This window comes from Mesoplodon bidens (genome assembly GCF_964165515.1).
Source record: "Mesoplodon bidens genome assembly, chromosome: 10".
Classification (NCBI taxonomy): domain Eukaryota; kingdom Metazoa; phylum Chordata; class Mammalia; order Artiodactyla; family Ziphiidae; genus Mesoplodon; species Mesoplodon bidens.
In genome coordinates this window covers 7,416,501-7,435,170 of record NC_138172.1, presented here as the reverse complement: position 1 = coordinate 7,435,170, position 18,670 = coordinate 7,416,501, and the positions used below count along the sequence as shown (strand labels likewise).

Sequence of the window (18,670 nt, the reverse complement as noted above, 5' to 3'; positions counted from 1 at the left end):
GCTAATGGTAAGCTGCTGCTTGTAAGGAGAGCAACTGGCGTGGGAACCAGTGAGCCTGACCTCCTCCAGTAGAGGTAACTCCTCCTGCTTACCTGGCACTTTGAGGTGTCAGAGTGCTTTCCTGTGTAACTGTCAATACCCCCTTCATAAAAGGAGCCTTGACTCGCTCACGGATATGTAACTAGTATTGTCTGTAACTTATTGAGTGTTACCACGTGCTAGATGTGCTAAGTGCTTTGTGTACTCTATTTCATTTAGTCCTCAAGCCCTAAGGAGTAGGCGTTCGTACCTCCACGCAGTTCTTTAGAGAGGCTGAAACTTGTCCAGAGTCATACAAAGTAAGGAAAGGTGCTGGACTCTGGACCTAGACCTGCCTGCCTCAGACTGCTCTAACCGTTCCACTACTGAGTGTGGTATAACCACATCTAAAACTTCCTTTCTCGTTCCTACTTCAGTGCTATTAGATAATTTTTTTAATATATAAATTTATATATTTTATTTTTGGCAGTGTTAGGTCTTCGTTGCTGCATGCGGGCTTTCTCTAGTTGCGGCGAGCAGGGCCTACTCTTTGTTGCGGTGCGCAGGCTTCTCATTGCGGTGGCTTCTCTTGCTGTGGAGCACGGGCTCTAGGTGTGCGGGCTTCAGTAGTTGCAGCACGTGGGCTCAGTAGTTGTGGCTCACAGGCTCTAGAATGCAGGCTGCTCAGTAGTTGTGGCTCACGGGCTTAGTTGCTCCGCAGAATGTGGGATCTTCTGGGACCAGGGCTCGAACCCGTGTCCCCTGTGTTGGCAGGTGGATTCTTTTTTTTTTTTTTAACATCTTTATTGGAGTATAATTGCTTTACAATGGTGTGTTAGTTTCTGCTTTATAACAAAGTGAATCAGCTATACATATACATATATCCCCATACCTCTTCCCTCTTGCGTCTCCCTCCCTCCCACCCTCCCTATCCCACCCCTCTAGGTGGTCGCAAAGCACCAAGCTGATCTCCCTATGCTATGCGGCTGCTTCCCACTGGCTGTGTTTTACATTTGATAGTGTATATATGTCCATGCCACTTTCTCACTTCATCCCAGCTTACCCTTCCCCCTCCCTGTGTCCTCAAGTCCATTCTCTAGTAGGTCTGCGTCTTTATTCCCATCTCACCCCTAGGTTCGTCATGACTTTTTTTTTTTTTTTTAGATTCCATATATATGTGTTAGCATACAGTATTTGTCTTTCTCTTTCTGACTTCATGCTGTATGACAGACTCTAGGTCCATCCACCTCACTATAAATAACTCAATTTCGTTTCTTTTTATGGCTGAGTAATATTCCATTGTATATATGTGCCACATCTTCTTTATCCATTCATCTGTTGATGGACACTTAGGTTGCTTCCATGTCCTGGCTATTGTAAATAGAGCTGCAGTGAACATTGTGGTACATGACTCTTTTTGAATTATGGTTTTTTCAGGGTATATGCCCAGTAGTGGGATTGCTGGGTCATATGGTAGTTCTATTTTTAGTTTTTTAAGGAACCTCCATACTGTTCTCCATAGTGGCTGTATCAATTTACATTCCCACCAACAGTGCAAGGGGGTTCCCTTTTCTCCACACCCTCTCCCGCATTTATTGTTTCTAAATTTTTTGATGATGGCCATTCTGACTGGTGTGAGGTGATACCTAATTGTAGTTTTGATATGCATTTCTCTCATGATTAGTGATGTTGAGCATCCTTTCATGTGTTTGTTGGCAGTCTGTATCTCTTCTTTGGAGAAATGTCTACTTAGGTCTTCTGCCCATTTTTGGATTGATTGTTTGTTTGTTTTTTTTTTTTTGATATTGAGCTGCATGAGCTGCTTGTAAATTTTGGAGATTAATCCTTTATCATTGCTTCATTTGCAAATATTTTCTCCCATTCTGAGCATTGTCTTTTCCTCTTGTTTATGGTTTCCTTTGCTGTGCAAAAGCTTTTAAGTTTCATTAGGTCCCATTTGTTTATTTTTGTTTTTATTTCCATTTCTCTAGGAGGTGGGTCAAAAAAGATCTTACTGTGATTTATGTCATAGAGTGTTCTGCCTATGTTTCCCTCTGAGAGTTTGATAGTGTCTGGCCTTACATTTAGGTCTTTAATCCATTTTGAGTTTATTTTTATGTACGGTGTTAGGGAGTGTTCTAATTTCATTCTTTTACATGTAGCCGTCCAGTTTTCCCAGCACCACTTATTGAAGAGGCTGTCTTTTCTCCATTGTATATTCTTGCCTCCTTTATCAAAGATAAGGTGACCATATGTGCATGGGTTTATCTCTGGGCTTCCTATCCTGTTCCATTGATCTATATTTCTGTTTTTGTGTCAGTACCATACTGTCTTGATTACTGTAGCTTTGTAGTATAGTCTGAAGTCAGGGAGCCTGATTCCTCCAGCTCTGTTTTTCTTTCTCAAGATTGCTTTGGCTATTCGGGGTCTTTTGTATTTCCATACAAATTGTACAATTTTTTGTTCTAGTTCTGTGAAAAATGCCATTGGTAGTTTGATAGGGATTGCTTTGAATCTGTAGATTGCTTTGGGTAGTATAGTCATTTTCACAATGTTGATTCTTCCAATCCAAGAACATGGTATATGTCTCCATCTATTTGTATCATCTTTAATTTCTTTCATCAGTGTCTTATAATTTTCTGCATACAGATCTTTTGTCTCCTTAGGTAGGTTGGCAGGTGAATTCTTAACCACTGCGCCACCAGGGAAGCCCCATTAGATAATTTTTAAGCTGTTACATACGCACGTTATTCTTACCTGCCTCTTAACCATCCTTCCTTTGGTAAAGAAGGCTTCAGGGGTTTTCCTGGCTGTGTCTGGCAAACACTGTTTGCATTGATGTCTGTGTTGTTAAGTTTCACTTCTTACAGCTTCCTTTCTCTGAAGACTGGATTGTGTGTTGTATTTTCTGGAAGTCTTGCCTAAGGAATTTAATCAACTCTGGCACTTTCCCTAGCTGTCTCTGGGTTTCCCTCTTTTGAAAGACCTTATTTGGTCAGGCTCCAGAAACTGGGATTTTATTCTCAAGTTATACACGTCTTTGCTCATAGGTCATTTTGATCCATAAACAGTGTTATGCTAAACCACCGTTTATTTTGTCCCCAGTGTGTCACTTCAACTTATGTACTTAGAGTTCTGTTATTCTAACATTTCACCCTCACCGTTGATGATAAATTTATACTTTACATTTTAATCTGTTTACTAAATCGTTCAGTTTTTAAAATTTAAACATCTGTTTTATCCATTTATAATAAAATTAAGATGTTGCCAGGATAGCTGTTTTGATTTGAACCATAAGGAGACTAGGAGTTCAGAGAGGTTAAATACTATACCCAGCTTTTCTGAATCCAGATTGTTCTCAGTCACCTCACCATCATGAATAAAAATTGTCCTGGATAAAAGAACTACCAAAACTCAACAGTAAGAAAACAAGCTCAGAAAGAAATGGACAAAAGATTTGAACTGCTACTTCAAAGACAAAAGGATGGCAAACAAGCTCATGAAATGGCATTCAACATTGTTAGTCATTAGGAAATAAAAATTAAAACCTCATCGAAATACCACCATAAGCAATCTTTTAGAATGGCTAAAATTTTTCAAAAAGAACAAAATCCTGATAATAAGTGCAGGCAAGGATGTGGAGCGACTGGAACACTCATATATTGCTGGTAGGAATGCAAAATGATATGACTACTCTGGGAAGACAATTTAGCAATTTCTCACGAAGTTAAACATGCACTTACTGTATGCCTCAGCAATCTCATCCCTAGATGAGTCTCACCTAAGAGAAGTGAAAACTTATGGTCACACACACACAAAACCTGTATGCAGATGCTTATAGGAATTTTATTCATGATTGCTCAATGTCGCTTAACTGGTGAGTGCATAGTGGCGTACCACTTGGTGACGGAAAGACATAAACGATACATTTATAACATGGATTAATCTGAAATGCACCATGCTAAGTGAAAAGCCAGACTCAAAATGCTACATGCTGCGTGATCCCATTATATGACATTATGGAAAAGGCAGCACTATAGGGTCAGAGGACTGATGGGTCAGTGGTTGCCAAGACTTAAGCCTGGGGGTAGGGTTTCATCACATTCTCTTTGGGGGGTCGGAGAGGGTGGATTGTTCTGTATTTTGATTGTCGTGATGGTTACATGACTATGCATTTTGTCAAAACACACCTCTATCCACCAAAAAGAGTGAACTCTGGAAATTTAAAATAAATTTAGAAAAAAAAAATAGCCTGGTTAGATACACATCTAACTCATGGTAGTTATTGCCTCTGAGGAGGAAGGAGGGAAATGGGACCAGGGTGGAAGTCAAAGGGTATTTTAGCCTCATCATTTATGTTGTCTTAACTTTAAAAAGTAAATAAATGACAATGTGTTGTTTATTTTATGTGATAAGATTATCAGTGTTTGTTTTATTATTGTACATCTTGGTTTTTTGTGTTTTTTTTTTTTTTGCGGTACGCGGGCTTCTCACTATTGTGGCCTCTCCCGTTGCGGAGCACAGGCTCCAGACGCGCAGGCTCAGCGGCCATGGCTCACGGGCCCAGCTGCTCCGCGGCATGTGGGATCTTCCCGGACCGGGGCACGAACCCGCTTCCCCTGCATCGGCAGGCGGACTCTCAACCACTGCGCCACCAGGGAAGCCCATCTTGGTATTTTTTGATTGGTCAAAGTATAAACACGGCGAAATATATCCTAAAAGAAAACTTATTTTTTAATAAATTTATTTATTTATTGGCTGCATTGCGTCTTCGTTACTGCGCATGGGCTTTCTCTAGTTGTGGCGAGCATGGGCTACTCTTCGTTGTGGTGCACGTGCTTCTCATTGTGGTGTCTTGTTGCAGAGTATGAGCTCTAGGCACATGGGCTTCACTAGTTGTGGCACGTGGGCTTCAGTAGTTGTGGCTCGCGGGCTCTAGAGCGCAGGCTCAGTAGTTGTGGTGCACAGGCTTAGTTGCTCCGCGGCATGGGGGATCTTCCCAGACCAGGGATGGAACCCTTGTCGCCTGCATTGGCAGGTGGATTCTTAACCACTGCGCCACCAGGGAAGTCCCCTAAAAGAAAAATTTGAAAAGGCAGCAAAGTAGAAGGGAAAAAAAAATCACCAGTTGTTTTAAAATACTTGGGTACATTTTCTTCTTTTTCTCTCTACTTGTTTGGTTTTCAATAGTGGAAAATGTACTCTAAGAACAATATAGCCTGTAGCTTTACTTTTACTTAGAGTACCCTAAATATGTTTTCCTTCCTCTTAAGTGATCTTTGTAAACATTTGCAGTGATAGAATGTCACTGTTAAGGCCTGCGTTTATCTCCACAACTGCTTTCATTTTAGGGATGTAGACATTTCTGTCATATTAAACTGGTATGTTTCACCTCACTATCCTGGGAGTAAGGGTATGTTTGCATGAATCCTGAGAATTATGATGGCTCTGAGCCATTGGGATTTGATTAACAGAAAGTCCTGTCTTTCTCAGGTTTCCCTCCACAAATATTTCCACATTAATGTTCCATAAACCTGGCGGTCTGTGTCACTGCTGCTCACTTAATCCTGCTGGAGGCCATTAGGATGTGCCATCTCTTTGTATAATGTGCTGTCAAAGACAGCCCAGAGGAGAATTACCTAGGCTCAGGGTGTTAGTTCCTTTGTAGATTTGTCAGACTCCTTAGATTCACTCATACCATCATTTTCTCAAAGGCACCAGATGATGAGCCTCTCTAATCCAGCACTCTCCTCTGACCACCCTCTTTATACCCTTAGAACCCCTTCAGTTTCCTTAGCTGTAAAGTGGAGATAATGACATGGCTTTCATGAATGTGGAATGCTTAGTAGAGTGCCTTGCATTGGATAGATTTATTCTTTCTCCTTGAAGTTCATCTTTGACTAAAATGAAACCCTCTGAACTCTATTTCTGAGCTTCTCCAAGTACAGTCTATTTCAGGTCACTGAAATTTAATTACAGGGACTCATGTACCATCTTTCTTCAGGTTTTCCTAGCACCATGTGTCTCTCCTTTGTTGCACTAGTGGTAACTGCAACTTTGTTTTTATTTGTGTGATGATTATGGGGCCCTCATTGAAGTGCTATGAAGGCATGACTTATCTGCAGTATTCTCAGCACTTACCACAGCACCTGGCACCTAGTAGGCCCTCAGATATTCTCAGAATGAAGGAAGAAATGAGTGTTTAAACTTTGTACTTTTAATCTTTCATAAATAAACATCTCATTTCTCAAATTTTTACCATAGCGCTTTGCACATAGTAGTTCTGGTTATTTTTTCCTCTTCATGGCTCTTAAGAATTGATTTAGGTCTATTATATCTCAATAAAAGCTGGGGGAGGATTGATTTAGTTGTTTTCATTATAAAGGTAATAAAACTATATTCTAGAAAATGGGGTTGGCTGAGGAAATGACACATTTTACATAAATGTTATCACACTATGCATATAATTTGATAGCTCTTTCCCCCTTTTATTTCATTTTCCCTCAGTAAATTTTCCCTATTTTGAATGGTCTTGCTATTCTCCAATGTAGTTTGTGGAGAAGAGTTTGCTTTCATGTCAGGCAACCAAAGAAACTGAAAAAGAGGTTGCTCAGATGGGTGAAAATCATAAACCTAAACCCCTTTACTTGTGGATTTGACTGAGAACAGCTGTCTAGGAGTGCAACCAAAAACAAAAACAAAAGCCTATTTGCTCCCTTCTCCCTGCTATTTCTTTTAAATGTTAGGGCCATAGTGCTGGTCTGTGGGCACAAGCATGTGTTCCTTCTTGGCGTGGGCCACCAGGTGAGTTTTCAGTAAGTGGTAGGACTGTAGGAGTCCTGGGCTTGGAGGCAGTGAGTTTAGTCAATGAGAAGCAAACTGGATAGGGGAATCAGTGCCTGCTGCGGGGTCTGCCTCCCGATGGGCATGATGCCTGATCTGACACCCAGGCTAGATATTTGTATGATGGGAGTTGGGAAGGGAGAACTCTTAGGCTTTATTCAAAGTTCATCTCAGACGTTAACCCCTCCTGGGGTTAATGAAGATTTACCTGATTCTTTTCAGATCAGCTAGTCACCTTCCACTTGCTCTTTTACTGGTATAACCAATAATAAAACTACATGTCCTACATCAACCACAATAAAAAAAAAACAGTCTACGTGTCCTGTGCTTTCCCAGTAGCCCAGTAGCATTTTGAGGGTAGAGACAGTGTTTTTAACTCATCTTTATAAATAGTAACTGCTGCTATTTGCAGAGTGCTTGCTATGTGCTAGGCACTGAACACTCTTCCACTTAATCCACACTCCTGTGACATAGGTACTTCTTAAAAATGCCAGTTTCAAAGATGAGCAGTTAAAGGCTCAGAGACATCTCATATCTGAAGCTAAACCTGGAATGAGAACCCAGGTGGGTGTGAATTTCAGAGGGCACACAGACTGAATTGTGAAAGTTTACTCCCTCTTCAGTTTCCTTTAATCTTTCTGATTATGTCCAGGGGGAAGGAAGTTGGTTTGACAACTAACACTCGGTATCTAACATTTAACACTTGGCTGACTTTTGAACCAACAGAACGCAGGCTCAGAGACTTTACAGAGAACAAAGTTTAGTAACTGTTGTTTTGTTTTCTTTAACTTAGTTCCACTGTATTCTTCTATGGCAGATGATAAAGAATTTCCATTGATGGTAGTGATATAAAATTTCTTCTCAAATGTGTTTAATTGCTTTGCATAGAATAATTTTTAAAGGAAGGACAAAAAAACGTGATAACTTGCCTCCAGGGACTCTCTCTAGGTGGCTGGGGGGACTGGGGAAATTTCACTTTATCCTACTTTTCTGTACAAAACTCAAATTTTGTGACCCAAAATGGAGACAAAACAAACTTGATCAATGAGAAAATTAGTAAATAAATAATAGTGCAGAAGGTAGGGAGAATATGGCAAAAACCATGAAGGTCTTAAGACAATGAATGAAACTAAAGAAACGCTGTGTCAGAAACGTACGAGAGGTACGAGAATCCAATTTACAGGGGAAACCTTGCGACAGGACGGCCTATCGCCACCACCCGCTTCCGTGAAAGTGGGACCCTCAATCGTCAGGGGATCCATCTGCGCATGCGCACGGCCTCAAGCCGGCCATCTTCCAGGCTGTATTCCATCCCCCACCGAGAGCGCGCGAAAACTGCACGCACGCCTGCCGGGGACGCGCACGCCCCGCCCCGCCCCGCCCCGCCCCGCGCGGCCCAAGAATCCCGAGGCGGCTAGGACCGGGTAGTTCTGGCTCCGGGAGGTAATGCCCGGGAGGGCGGGGAACGCGGAAGAGGCAGAGACCGGCGCGGAGGAGGCTGACGCGGAGGAGTGCGGCCCGGAAGAGTCCCACCCGGAGGAGCCCGGCTCCCAGCAGGAGATGGAGGCTGAGCGGCCGCGGCCTATGCTGCGCTCAGTGAACACTCGCGAGCCGTCCCAGGTCATCTTCTGCAACCGCAGCCCGCGCGTGGTGCTGCCCGTGTGGCTCAACTTCGACGGCGAGCCGCAGCCCTACCCGACGCTGCCCCCCGGCACGGGCCGCCGCATCCATAGCTACCGAGGTAGGCGGGCCGGGGTCGCCCAGTCGCGCCCGGCCGCGCCGCCCCCTTGTCCTGGCCTCAACGGGCTCGGTGCTGAGCTGTGCCCAGCGCGCTGCCCAGCGCTCCAGGCCTGATAACAACGATAACGGTGACTCGATCTCACCGAATTCCCGCCCCATCCTGGGAGGCAGGTGCTGTTGTCATTATTATTCCCATTTTACACCTGAGGAACTGACGCCCCAGAGAGGTTGTGACAGATCCAAGTAGACTCAGCTAGTGACAGAGCATTCTTCTTTTAAGAGTGCATAATTTGCATTTGATGATCGACCCCACGTGTATTCCCTCCCTCACGCCCATTTGTTCAGTCCGTGAATGGGAGAATCCCACATTCTCTCATGTGCCCCGTGGGCCACGTCCGCGTAGGGTCCCTGCCTTCATGGAGATCGCGGTCAAGTGGGGGAGACGAGACAAATGCATAAGTAGTTAAGAACAAGCCAGTGTCATAATTGCTACCATAGGAACGGAGCACAGCAGGGCACCTGCTCAGTGAAAGAGAGGGGTGTGTGCTTTGAGTTGGAACTTCCCAGAGAAGAAAGGGAATCATGCAGGATGAATGGGATCTTACTAACCCAAGACAGGAGTGGAGAGTTGTAGGCAGAGTGAACAGCATGGGCTAACACCTGGAGCCTGGGAAAGGGGAGAGGGTATGGAATGGTGGGGGAGGAAGTCTGAAAGGTGATCTTACCCCTAGGGAAATGGGGCCCATTGAAAGTTTTTAAGCAGGGAAATGACATTGCCTGATTTAATACTGAAAAGCTTACCCAGGTTGCAAAGTAGTTTGGAGGGGGAAGAGTACTGGTAGCAGTTAGGAAACTGTCGTAATAACCCAGGTTGGGACTGTCTAGGCCTTACTGCCTAAAGTGGCAGTAATCTTCCCTTGGTTTTCAAGAAGAGAAGTTAATGCTTGCTAAATTTTCACTACCTTCCTCGGAGGATCCTAATGGATCTTTTTTCCTTGAGGGTGGCATATTCAATAATGCTCTTCAAACTTCTACACTGAAGTTCTGCTAATATTAAATGAGGAAGAACGCAATTCTTCCAGGCATTAACATTTCTGTAGTCTCCTATTTTATCTAGGAAATTGTGTGAATTTTGTATTCTTCTCCAAAATTTATCTGTGCCTGATTCAATATAAACATTAAAAAAAATTACAACGTGAATGTACTTAATGTTATCAATGCTAAACTGTACACTTAAAAATGGTTAATAGTCAATTTTATGTTATGTATATGTTACTACAAGAAAAAAAATTACTTCCTACTTTACATTTCTTAAATTTTCCCACCAAATCTTCAAGTAAATTTATGCCCCAGGAACACAGGCTGTTTTTTATTCTGAGGCAGCCTCCTCCCTCCTTAAACAGAATCTTAGCCCTGGGATTTTGTCTCCTTCCAAGTGGCCCCTTCTCTCTCTCTCTCTCTTTTTTTTTTTTTTTTTTTGCATAAGATGTGTTTGTTTCTTAAATTCAGGTATAATTTACATAGAGTAAAATACAAATATCTTAGGGTGTGATGGGTTTTGACAACACCTAGATCAAGTTACAGATTAGAATATTTACGTCACCCCAGAAAGTTCTCTCCTACCCCTTTTCACTCTTCTGATTTTTCACACCATTGACTAATTTTATCTCTTTCTACAGAATGTACCCTTTTCTGTCTGGCTTTTCTCTTTCAACGTGATGTTTTTGTATCTTCTTGCTTTTGAGAAGCACAGTTCTGAGGAGTTGGTGACCTTTTCTCTCCTTTTAGTTTGCAGCCTTTGGTGTGATTTGCAATTCCCATACTTTGCTTTTGCACCAAGATAGCAGAAAGGGCCTGGGTTTTGGAGCCTCGCTGGAATACTTGCCCTTCTCCTTACTGTCCCTGTTGCCTTGAGCAAGTCACTTGGCATTTTCAGACCTTTTTTTCTCATATTTACCTGGATCTTTTGTGAGGACTAAATAAAATAACATTATTGGAATGGCTTTGTATGGTATTTAAGCAGAAAGAGAGGCAGATATTTTCAGTGTCAGAGTGAGGAGATGAAGGAAATAGGTGTGTGGCTCCTTAACCTTTGCTTGTCTGAACAGGTCATCTTTGGCTCTTCCGAGATGCTGGGACATCTGATGGGCTTCTAGTTAACCAGACTGAGCTGTTTGTGCCGTCTCTCAATGTTGATGGACAGCCTATTTTTGCAAACATCACACTGCCAGGTACTGATGTTCCATCTTGCTTTTTAAAAAGATAGGCTGTTGTACTAAGTAGAGGATAGGCCACTTGAAGGAGCCCAGTTATTAGTGATTTTTGCCTGATGCTGAGCAAGGTATCCAACCTTTCTGTGTCCTATTCTCCACCATAAATAAAGTGGAAGTAATTTACTTGTTTGCTGTATGTTAGACAAAGATGTCGTGGTGCTTCAGAAGCTCTTTGGGCTGGTCAAGGGTGGGCTAAATTAAAATACTTGATTGTAGAATTATGAATGCGTTTTGTTTCGCTGGCCCTGGAGCAGAATTATGCCCTGGAGTCTCAGGAGAAAAAAAGGTGTAGAGAATGAGATATCATGGCTTATTTATTGACTTCTAGTGTTGTATCTTTCGATGTAATTTAACCCAGTCAAGGTCACTGTGTCAATCAGGGGTTTTAAGAAGAATCACTGGGCTTCCCTGGTGGCGCAGTGGTTGAGAGTCCGCCTGCCGATGCAGGGGACACGAGTTCGTGCCCTGGTCCGGGAAGATCCCACATGCCACAGAGCGGCTGGGCCCGTGAGCCATGGCCGCTGAGCCTACGCCTCCAGAGCCTGTGCTCCGCAACGGGAGAGGCCACAACAGTGAGAGGCCCGCGTACTGCAAAGAAAAAAAGAAGAATCACCAAATTGAACATTAGCTTCACAGCTTACCACTTGTTTAAAACTCAAGTGATTTTATTAGGTTGAACCCTTAGAAACTGATGATCTGTTGGGTTAAAAAAACCCAAATACCTGCAGCTTCAAACGAGTATGTATGTAGGGTTCAAACTAGTATGTGTACTTAGATCCTGCTTTAAGGCAGTGGGTGTACAGAAGTGAGCACTGGTAAGTTAAATGTAGGAAATTTTGCCTTAAAGGAGACCTTTAAAGAGTAAGTTCCCCAATAAGTTTAAAATAGGATTTGAGTTCCCCCAAAATCCAGTTACACACTTCTTTGGTTATCTATTGCTGTGTGACAGCTACCCCCAACCTAACAACAGCCATTTTATTTGTTTATAATTCTGCAGCTGTGGGGCAGGCAACCGGGGCAGAGCTCAGCTCGGTGGTTATTCTGCTCACTGGTGATCACTGCCTTCTGCTGGCAGGTTGGCTGGGGCCTGGGCCTCTCTCCCGGGTCATCTCAGGGCTTGGCCCTCTTTGTATGGTCTCTCCTGCTGGGTAGCTCAGGGCTCCTGAGAGTGTAAAAGCGAACGTTGCCAGGGCTTCTTAAGGCTGAGACCCAGAATCGCCACCGCGTCACTGTGCCCACATTCAGTTAGTTAAAGCACATCCCAGGCCCAGCCCACTCTCGAGGAAAGTTCCTACACAAGGTCATGAATACTGTGAGATGTCTGTTGCAGCCATCACATTACACTCTGCCGCAACCCATGTACTCACTTTTTTTGTCCAAAGCGAGGTCCAGCTGTTGCAAATGTAATTGCCACGGTTGGCAAAGCCTCTCACTCAGCGCTTGTCCTCAGGCCTGAGTCTGCTGCTGAGAGTCGGTTTTCTGCCCTTACAGTGTACACCCTGAAAGAGCGGTGCCTCCAGGTTGTGCGAAGCCTAGTCAAGCCTGAGGATTACAGGAGACTGGACATCGCGAGATCCCTCTACGAAGATTTGGAAGACCACCCAAATGTGTGGAAGGACCTGGAGCGGTTGACCCAGGAGCATATTGAAAATCAGCGGATGGCAGAGGAGACTGAAGATTTTAATTGAAATTTACACTCCTGGGTCTCAGCTTTTGACAGTCCTGACAAGTCTTGATCTAGACCTAGGACTCGTCACTTTTTCTCGGCTTCAAAGTGTCTCATTCTTGGAGTCAGAAAGCTCCATTGCTTAAAAGAAAGTTAACTCACCTCACTACTGGGCACTGTGATGTTTAAGGGCAAATATCACAAAATGTAATTTAATGCCTGTTCCTTCTAGAAGTATTTATGAAGGGAAAGTAGTTGCATTTTTGCCTCCTAGTGAGTCAGGAAAGTTTCTGTGTAAGGACTTCCGTGTAAGTAATTCAGTGAGAATTGTAGCTTATTCTTGAGTTGTAGGAAAGCAGTGACGTCTGCTTTTCATTCCTGTATTGTGGTTGGTGATGTGCCCGCGTCCCGCACTGAGAGACCAAGATGTCCTTGGGGCAGGGGCATAGCGGTCTGCTCTTTGAGACTCCAGTGCCTCGCACGTTATGAGCCTTCCCTCAGTGTTTGTTGAATGAACAAACCAGTGGCTACTTTGGTAGAAAGTGTTAGACGTTTTCACCCTTTTTTTTGAGGGCGGGTGGTAGTGGGGACCTTAAAGTATATACAGTAAACAAATGTTTTAAAGGGCATAATTTTATAGAAAGCAGTTTTTATAATTTTCTAAATTGTGGCTTTTCTCTGCCCACTGTTGTTGCAGAGCTGTTTTATTTCTGTTTCTAAGCCAGGATTAGCTTTCTACAGTTCTTATTGACGATAGCTTTTTTGAAACTTGCTATGTGCACAGAAGATAGGAGAAAATAGCCGTCCCCTTGTTTAATCATAGTATTAAAGAGCTACTCCTGTACTATAAATAGGTTTTTGCCAAATGTGGGTACTTCTGTTCCCTTTTGTAAATCCAGGACATTTTTGTTCGATTCAGCAGTTTTTCATCAGGCAGGATCTGGTGACACTTTGCACCCGGCTGGAGGAGAGGACAAAGCCCTCCAGCCTCTCGGAAGTTACTGCTAACACACCATGGATTCAGAGGGTAGCCTGGAATGTTTTCTAGTTTTATACATGTACAGATCCTTTCCGATAGGCTGGACTTAATTCATCAAATTCAATACTTCTATCAGGCCTCCTTTTTTGGTAGCTAATCGTTAAAAAAAACAAAAAACAAAAAACAAAACTACCCAGTAGAGAAGGTGTTGGAAGAGACAGAAAAGTAAAGGAAGAGAAAAGATCCAATTAGGTACACTACTTAAATACAACCACTAACTTAACATTTTGAACTTTTAGCCTTTTTTTGGCTTGGTTTTACGTAGTAGTTGAGATCATACTGAATATAAAGTTTTGTATTCTACTTTCTCATTTAACTTTATAACTTAAATATTTTTCCATGGTATTATAAGCTCTTCATAGACATGAGTGCAGCCTTTTATAAATAATGTTGGGATATTTCTTGGCATCTTTATTAGTTCCTTTGAGCACAGTTCCTATGCTCTGATATCAGAGTGAAGCGAATGAATCAAACGCCGTACAGTTTTCCCACCTAATCTTATTCTCCTCTTTCAACATTCAGCAAGCAAGTGGGCTTTTTTTTTTTCTTTAGCCTATTGTGGTACTCATTCAGTGACACACCTATAATTTTTTATCTAATTTTTTTGTCTAATTGTTGGGTAGGGAAGAAGAAATGCTGGTACAGAAGGCAACCATATGATTTCAAAAGTGGGATAGGATGGGAGATTTAAGGAAGCCTGCTGGTGCTCGATTAGTTCAGTGTTGGTTTTATTATTTTTTAAACCTGTCTTTGTGTCAAAATGAGATTTCATGTTCCTGTCAAAACTTGCAATTTGAGTACTGTGTTTTTTGTGTTTTTTGTGTTGTCCAAGGAAGATTGAAAACCTATAGCATGTATGTACTCATTTGAAATCTTAAGAATGTATTAAATGTATTACTTTTAAGAGACTGTGATCTTATCTATTTTGAGTTTAAAAAAAAGCTTTTTTGGATGCATTAAATGGTGCTAAGTAAAGGAAATAGGTAAGGTGCGGTGGTGTCATTTGCCAGGCTCTTCTCTCTTGGAGAGGTGTGAAGGCCATGTTTGCTTAAAGGCTTAAGGGGGGCGGGGCCGGGGTGGGGGAGGTGGATGGACAAAGGCAAGAAACCTGCTTTCATTGTCAGTCCCTTCTCTTTCCAGCACTGGATTTTGTTTAAAACTTTGTTTCTTTTAGCTTTATTTTTCTTGTAAAAATGAAATATCACTGTAAAAAATTTAAGCTCTACAGAAAAGTATTAAGAAAAAAAGCATTCACATTTGGAACACAGGTGTTTTTTTTTTTTTTTTTTCATGAAAATAGAACCAACCGTAACAGACACCTCATACAGGTGGCAACTAAGTATATGAAAAGATGCTCCACATTATATATCATCAGGGAACTGCAAATTAAAACAACAGTGAGATACTACTACACACCTATTAGAATGGCCAAAAAAAAAAAAAAAAAGAATCGCCAAAATCCAGAATACTGACAATACTAAATGCCGGTGAGGATGTGGAGCAACGGGAACTCTCATTCATTGCTAATGGGAATGCAAAATGTTACAGCCACTTTGGAAGAGAGTTTGCTGGTTTCTTACAAAACATAGTCTTATCGTACAATCCGGTAATTGTGCTCCTTAGTATTTACTCAAAGGAGTTGAAAACTTACGTCCAAAAACTTGCACATGGATGTTTACAGCAGCTTTGTTCATAATTGCCAAATCTTGGAAGCAACCAAGATGTCCTTCAGTAGGTGAATGAACACATAAACTGTGATATAATGGAATAACTCTAATACAGTGGAATATTACTCAGCATTAAGATGAAGTGAGCTGTTAACCGTGAAAAGACACGGAGGAAATTTAAATGCATATTACTAACTGAAAGTAGACAGCCTGCCAATGCAGGGGACACGGGTTCAGTCCTTGGTCCAGGAAGATCCCAATGCTGTGGAGCAGCTAAGCCCATGCGCCACAACTACTGAGCCTGCACTCTAGAGCCCACGAGCCGCAACTCCTGAGTCCACGTGCTACAGTTACTGAAGCCCGTGTACCTAGAGCCCCTGCTCCGCAATGAAGAGAAGCCAACACAATGAGAAGCCCATGCACCACAACAAAGAGTAGCCCCTGCTCACCGCAACTAGAGAAAGCCCGCGCACAGCAACGAAGACCCAACGCAGCCAAAAATAAATAAGTAAATACATAAATACATAAATAAATACATAAATAAATAAAAATTTAAGAAAATACTGTCGTCTTTGTTAAAAATAAGTGATAAATAAAAAGGGGTAGGGGAGGGCTTCCCTGGTGGCGCAGTGGTTGAGAGTCCGCCTGCCGATGCAGGGGGCACGGGTTCGTGCCCCGGTCTGGGAGGATCCCACGTGCTGCGGAGCGGCTGGGCCCGTGAGCCATGGCCGCTGAGCCTGTGCGTCCGGAGCCTGTGCTCCGCAATGGGAGGGGCCACAACAGTGAGAGGCCCGCGTAAAGCAAAAAAAAAAAAAAAAAAAAAAAAAAGGGGTAGGGGGAGGGCTTCCCTGGTGGCACAGTGGTTGAGAGTCTGCCTGTCGATGAAGGGGACACGGGTTCATGCCCCGGTCCGGGAAGATCCCACATGCTGCGGAGCGGCTAGGCCTGTGAGCCATGGCCGCTGAGCCTGCGCATCCGGAGCCTGTGCTCCACAGTGGGAGAGGTCACAACAGTGAGAGGCCCGCGTACCGCCAAAAAAAAAAAAAAGGAGAAGGTAGATGCTTATTTAAGGACATGAAAAACTATTATTGATTGAAAAACATTTACAGAAAATTAAATGTTTTAAAATTTTTTATATTAAAAATTAATTTTATAGAGATCTAAAAATACGTGAAAGTATATACAGCAAAGTATTAATAATGGTGGCCCATCCAGGATGAAATTATGGGAAGGTGTTTATTCTCTTTCTCTGTCTCTCTCTCTCTCTCTGAGATAATTGAGATAATGGAATAGATATAGATATATAGACATAGACATAGATATAGATATAGGTATGTCTCTGCCCCAGTTCCTGGCACAGAGCTCCTAAAGCCCTTGTAAATTCCTAAGTGACAAGATCACTAGGGGCACCTTTTGTTCTAGCAAGAGGACTCTGGTGGGTTCCTGGATGACTCTGGGATGAGGTCTGCTCACCAGAAAAGCCAAGCCATCATTAGAAGCTTGGAATTTTCAGCCCGCCTCAGCCTTCTCCCGAGAGGGGAGAGGAGCTGAAAATGAGGTTCATAATTGATCCTGCCTACTTGAGGGAGCCTCCATAAACTCCCAAAGTAGGGGGTTCAGAGGTCTTCCAAGGGGACAAACGCACCCACACTGGGAGGGTGATGCACCCCAACTCCACTGGGACCGAAGCTCCTGTGCCCAGGACCCTCGAAGATCTCACCCTATATTTCTCTTCATCTGGGTGTTCATCTGTATCCTTTATCATATCCTTTAATAAACTGGTAAGTGTGTTTCCATGAGTTCTGTGAGCCACTTTAGCAACTTAATTGAACTTGAGGAGGGGTCCTGGGAACCTCTGATTTGTAGCCCAGTTGGACGGAAGTTATGGGTAACCCGGGGACCTACTACTTGGGACCGGCATCTGAAGGGGGGTTGGGGGCAGTCTTGCGGAACGGAGCCCTTAACCTGTGGGATCTGACACTATCTCCAGGTAGATAGCGTTAGCATTAAGTTTAATTGTAGGACACCCAGCTGGTGTCACAGAGAATTGCTTGTTGTGGGGAAACTACCCCCTCTCCTCCATTTGGTGACCAGAAGTGTCAGAAGTGACATGTGTAATAGTGTCACCGAACGAAACTTGGGTCTGCTTGCCCCGTGCAGTAGAGCCAATCTACTGACGCCCGGGTGTGGTGAAGGGGAGTGCAGCGTTTATTGCAGGGCGCCAAGCAAGGAGTCCAGGTGGCTAGTGCTCAAAAAACCTGAACTCCCCGAAGGCTTTTGGGAAAAGGTTTTTAGAGACAGCGTGAGGGAGGGGGTGTTGTGGGGTGTGTGGTCAGCTAGTGTACACTCTTCTGATTGGTTGGGGATGAGATAATTGGGAGTCAACAACATCAACCTTCTGGTCCCAAATGGTCTGGGGTCTACGTGCTTGTGGGCAGCGTAAGGTTAGCTTCTTCCACCCAGTGGGGGTTTTAGTGTCTGCAAAACAGTTCAAAGAATTTGGCTCAGAATATTACCTATAGCCCTTGAGGAGGAGCTAAAAGTCCACAACTTTGTTTAATGGCTAAACTGTTATTGTTCTGTCGTGCTTGACTGTTTCCCTTTCTTTCTGCATTTTCTCACATTGCTGATTAAATTCACTCTTTGGAACTCGAGGAAGGTCTGGGGGCTAAAGGTTTTCTACAGACAAAAGACAGGCAGAGGACGCTGGGGGTGGCAGGGGTGCGGGGTGTCTGTTCTGGGAAGGCCCCATAGGGTCCTGCTGGGTTACAAAGGTAAGGAGAAACACAGAAGGGGGAACTGGCTTTCCCCCTCTACAGGAGGAAGAAAGGTTAGGACTGGGTTTTTTCTTTTTTTGATGTGGACCATCCTTCAAGTCTCTGCTGAATTTGCCACAATGCTGCCTCTGCTCTGTGTCTTGTTTTTTTGTCTCTGAGGCATGCGGGATCTCAGCTCCCCGACCAGGGATCGAACCTGCACCCCCTGCTTTGGAAGGCCGAGTCCCAACCACTGGACCGCCAGGGAAGTCTCTGGGTTTTTTCTTACTTCCCTCCTTTTTTCAGACAGTGATCATGTACTATCAGAAAAACCAATAAAGTTATTTTTATTAGAAAAGAAAAAATATGTGCAAAGTACACAGAAAAGCCTTACTGTGGTTATTTCCTTTTCATCAGCCTTCATGCCCATCTTCCTGTTGTCACATGGGTCCTCAACTCTGCTGGCACATAAGTAGAACTACCCAAGAAGCTTTTTGAAATGCTAGCGCCTGAGTCCCAGCCCAGAACAATCACGCCTGGATCTCTGGATGGAGGTAGGGCTGGGCCTGTAGAGTCTTTTTAAAGCTCCCAGATGATTGATTCTAAGGTGTAGCAGGGATTGCAAACCTCTGATTGTAACTTCAAGGGAATTAAACATGAACAGGTCA

General features: G+C 43.4%; 2 protein-coding genes across 3 annotated transcripts in view; both read left to right on the top strand.

Annotated features, from left to right (window-relative positions):
• The first annotated feature begins 8,262 nt into the window (after nt 1-8,262).
• VHL (von Hippel-Lindau tumor suppressor) lies at nt 8,263-18,505 on the top strand. Of its 2 annotated transcripts, none has more exons than XM_081246010.1 (3): nt 8,263-8,602; nt 10,710-10,832; nt 18,420-18,505. In XM_081246010.1, the coding sequence occupies exons 1-3, from the start codon at nt 8,308-8,310 to the stop codon at nt 18,476-18,478; spliced, it is 477 nt and encodes a 158-aa protein (XP_081102136.1). In that variant the 5' UTR covers nt 8,263-8,307; the 3' UTR covers nt 18,479-18,505. The 2 variants fall into 2 exon arrangements, with proteins under 2 accessions (XP_081102136.1, XP_081102135.1); XM_081246009.1 differs by lacking the exon at nt 18,420-18,505 and adding an exon at nt 12,366-14,483.
• IRAK2 (interleukin 1 receptor associated kinase 2) overlaps nt 18,460-18,670 on the top strand; it is a 63,520-nt gene continuing 63,309 nt past the window's right edge. The window contains exon 1 of the mRNA XM_081246008.1: nt 18,460-18,556. Coding sequence (XP_081102134.1) covers nt 18,502-18,556 — 55 coding nt within the window. The 5' untranslated portion in view covers nt 18,460-18,501. The remainder of the gene's footprint in view (nt 18,557-18,670) is intronic.

What these genes read in the sequence shown, in the direction of transcription:
- VHL (XM_081246009.1), top strand. Translation starts at nt 8,308, where the DNA reads ATGCCCGGGAGGGCGGGGAACGCGGAAGAGGCAGAGACCGGCGCGGAG. An exon ending in CCGCATCCATAGCTACCGAG is followed by an intron (nt 8,603 to 10,709) that starts GTAGGCGGGCCG and finishes TTGTCTGAACAG; the next exon opens with GTCATCTTTGGCTCTTCCGA. An exon ending in TGCAAACATCACACTGCCAG is followed by an intron (nt 10,833 to 12,365) that starts GTACTGATGTTC and finishes CTGCCCTTACAG; the next exon opens with TGTACACCCTGAAAGAGCGG.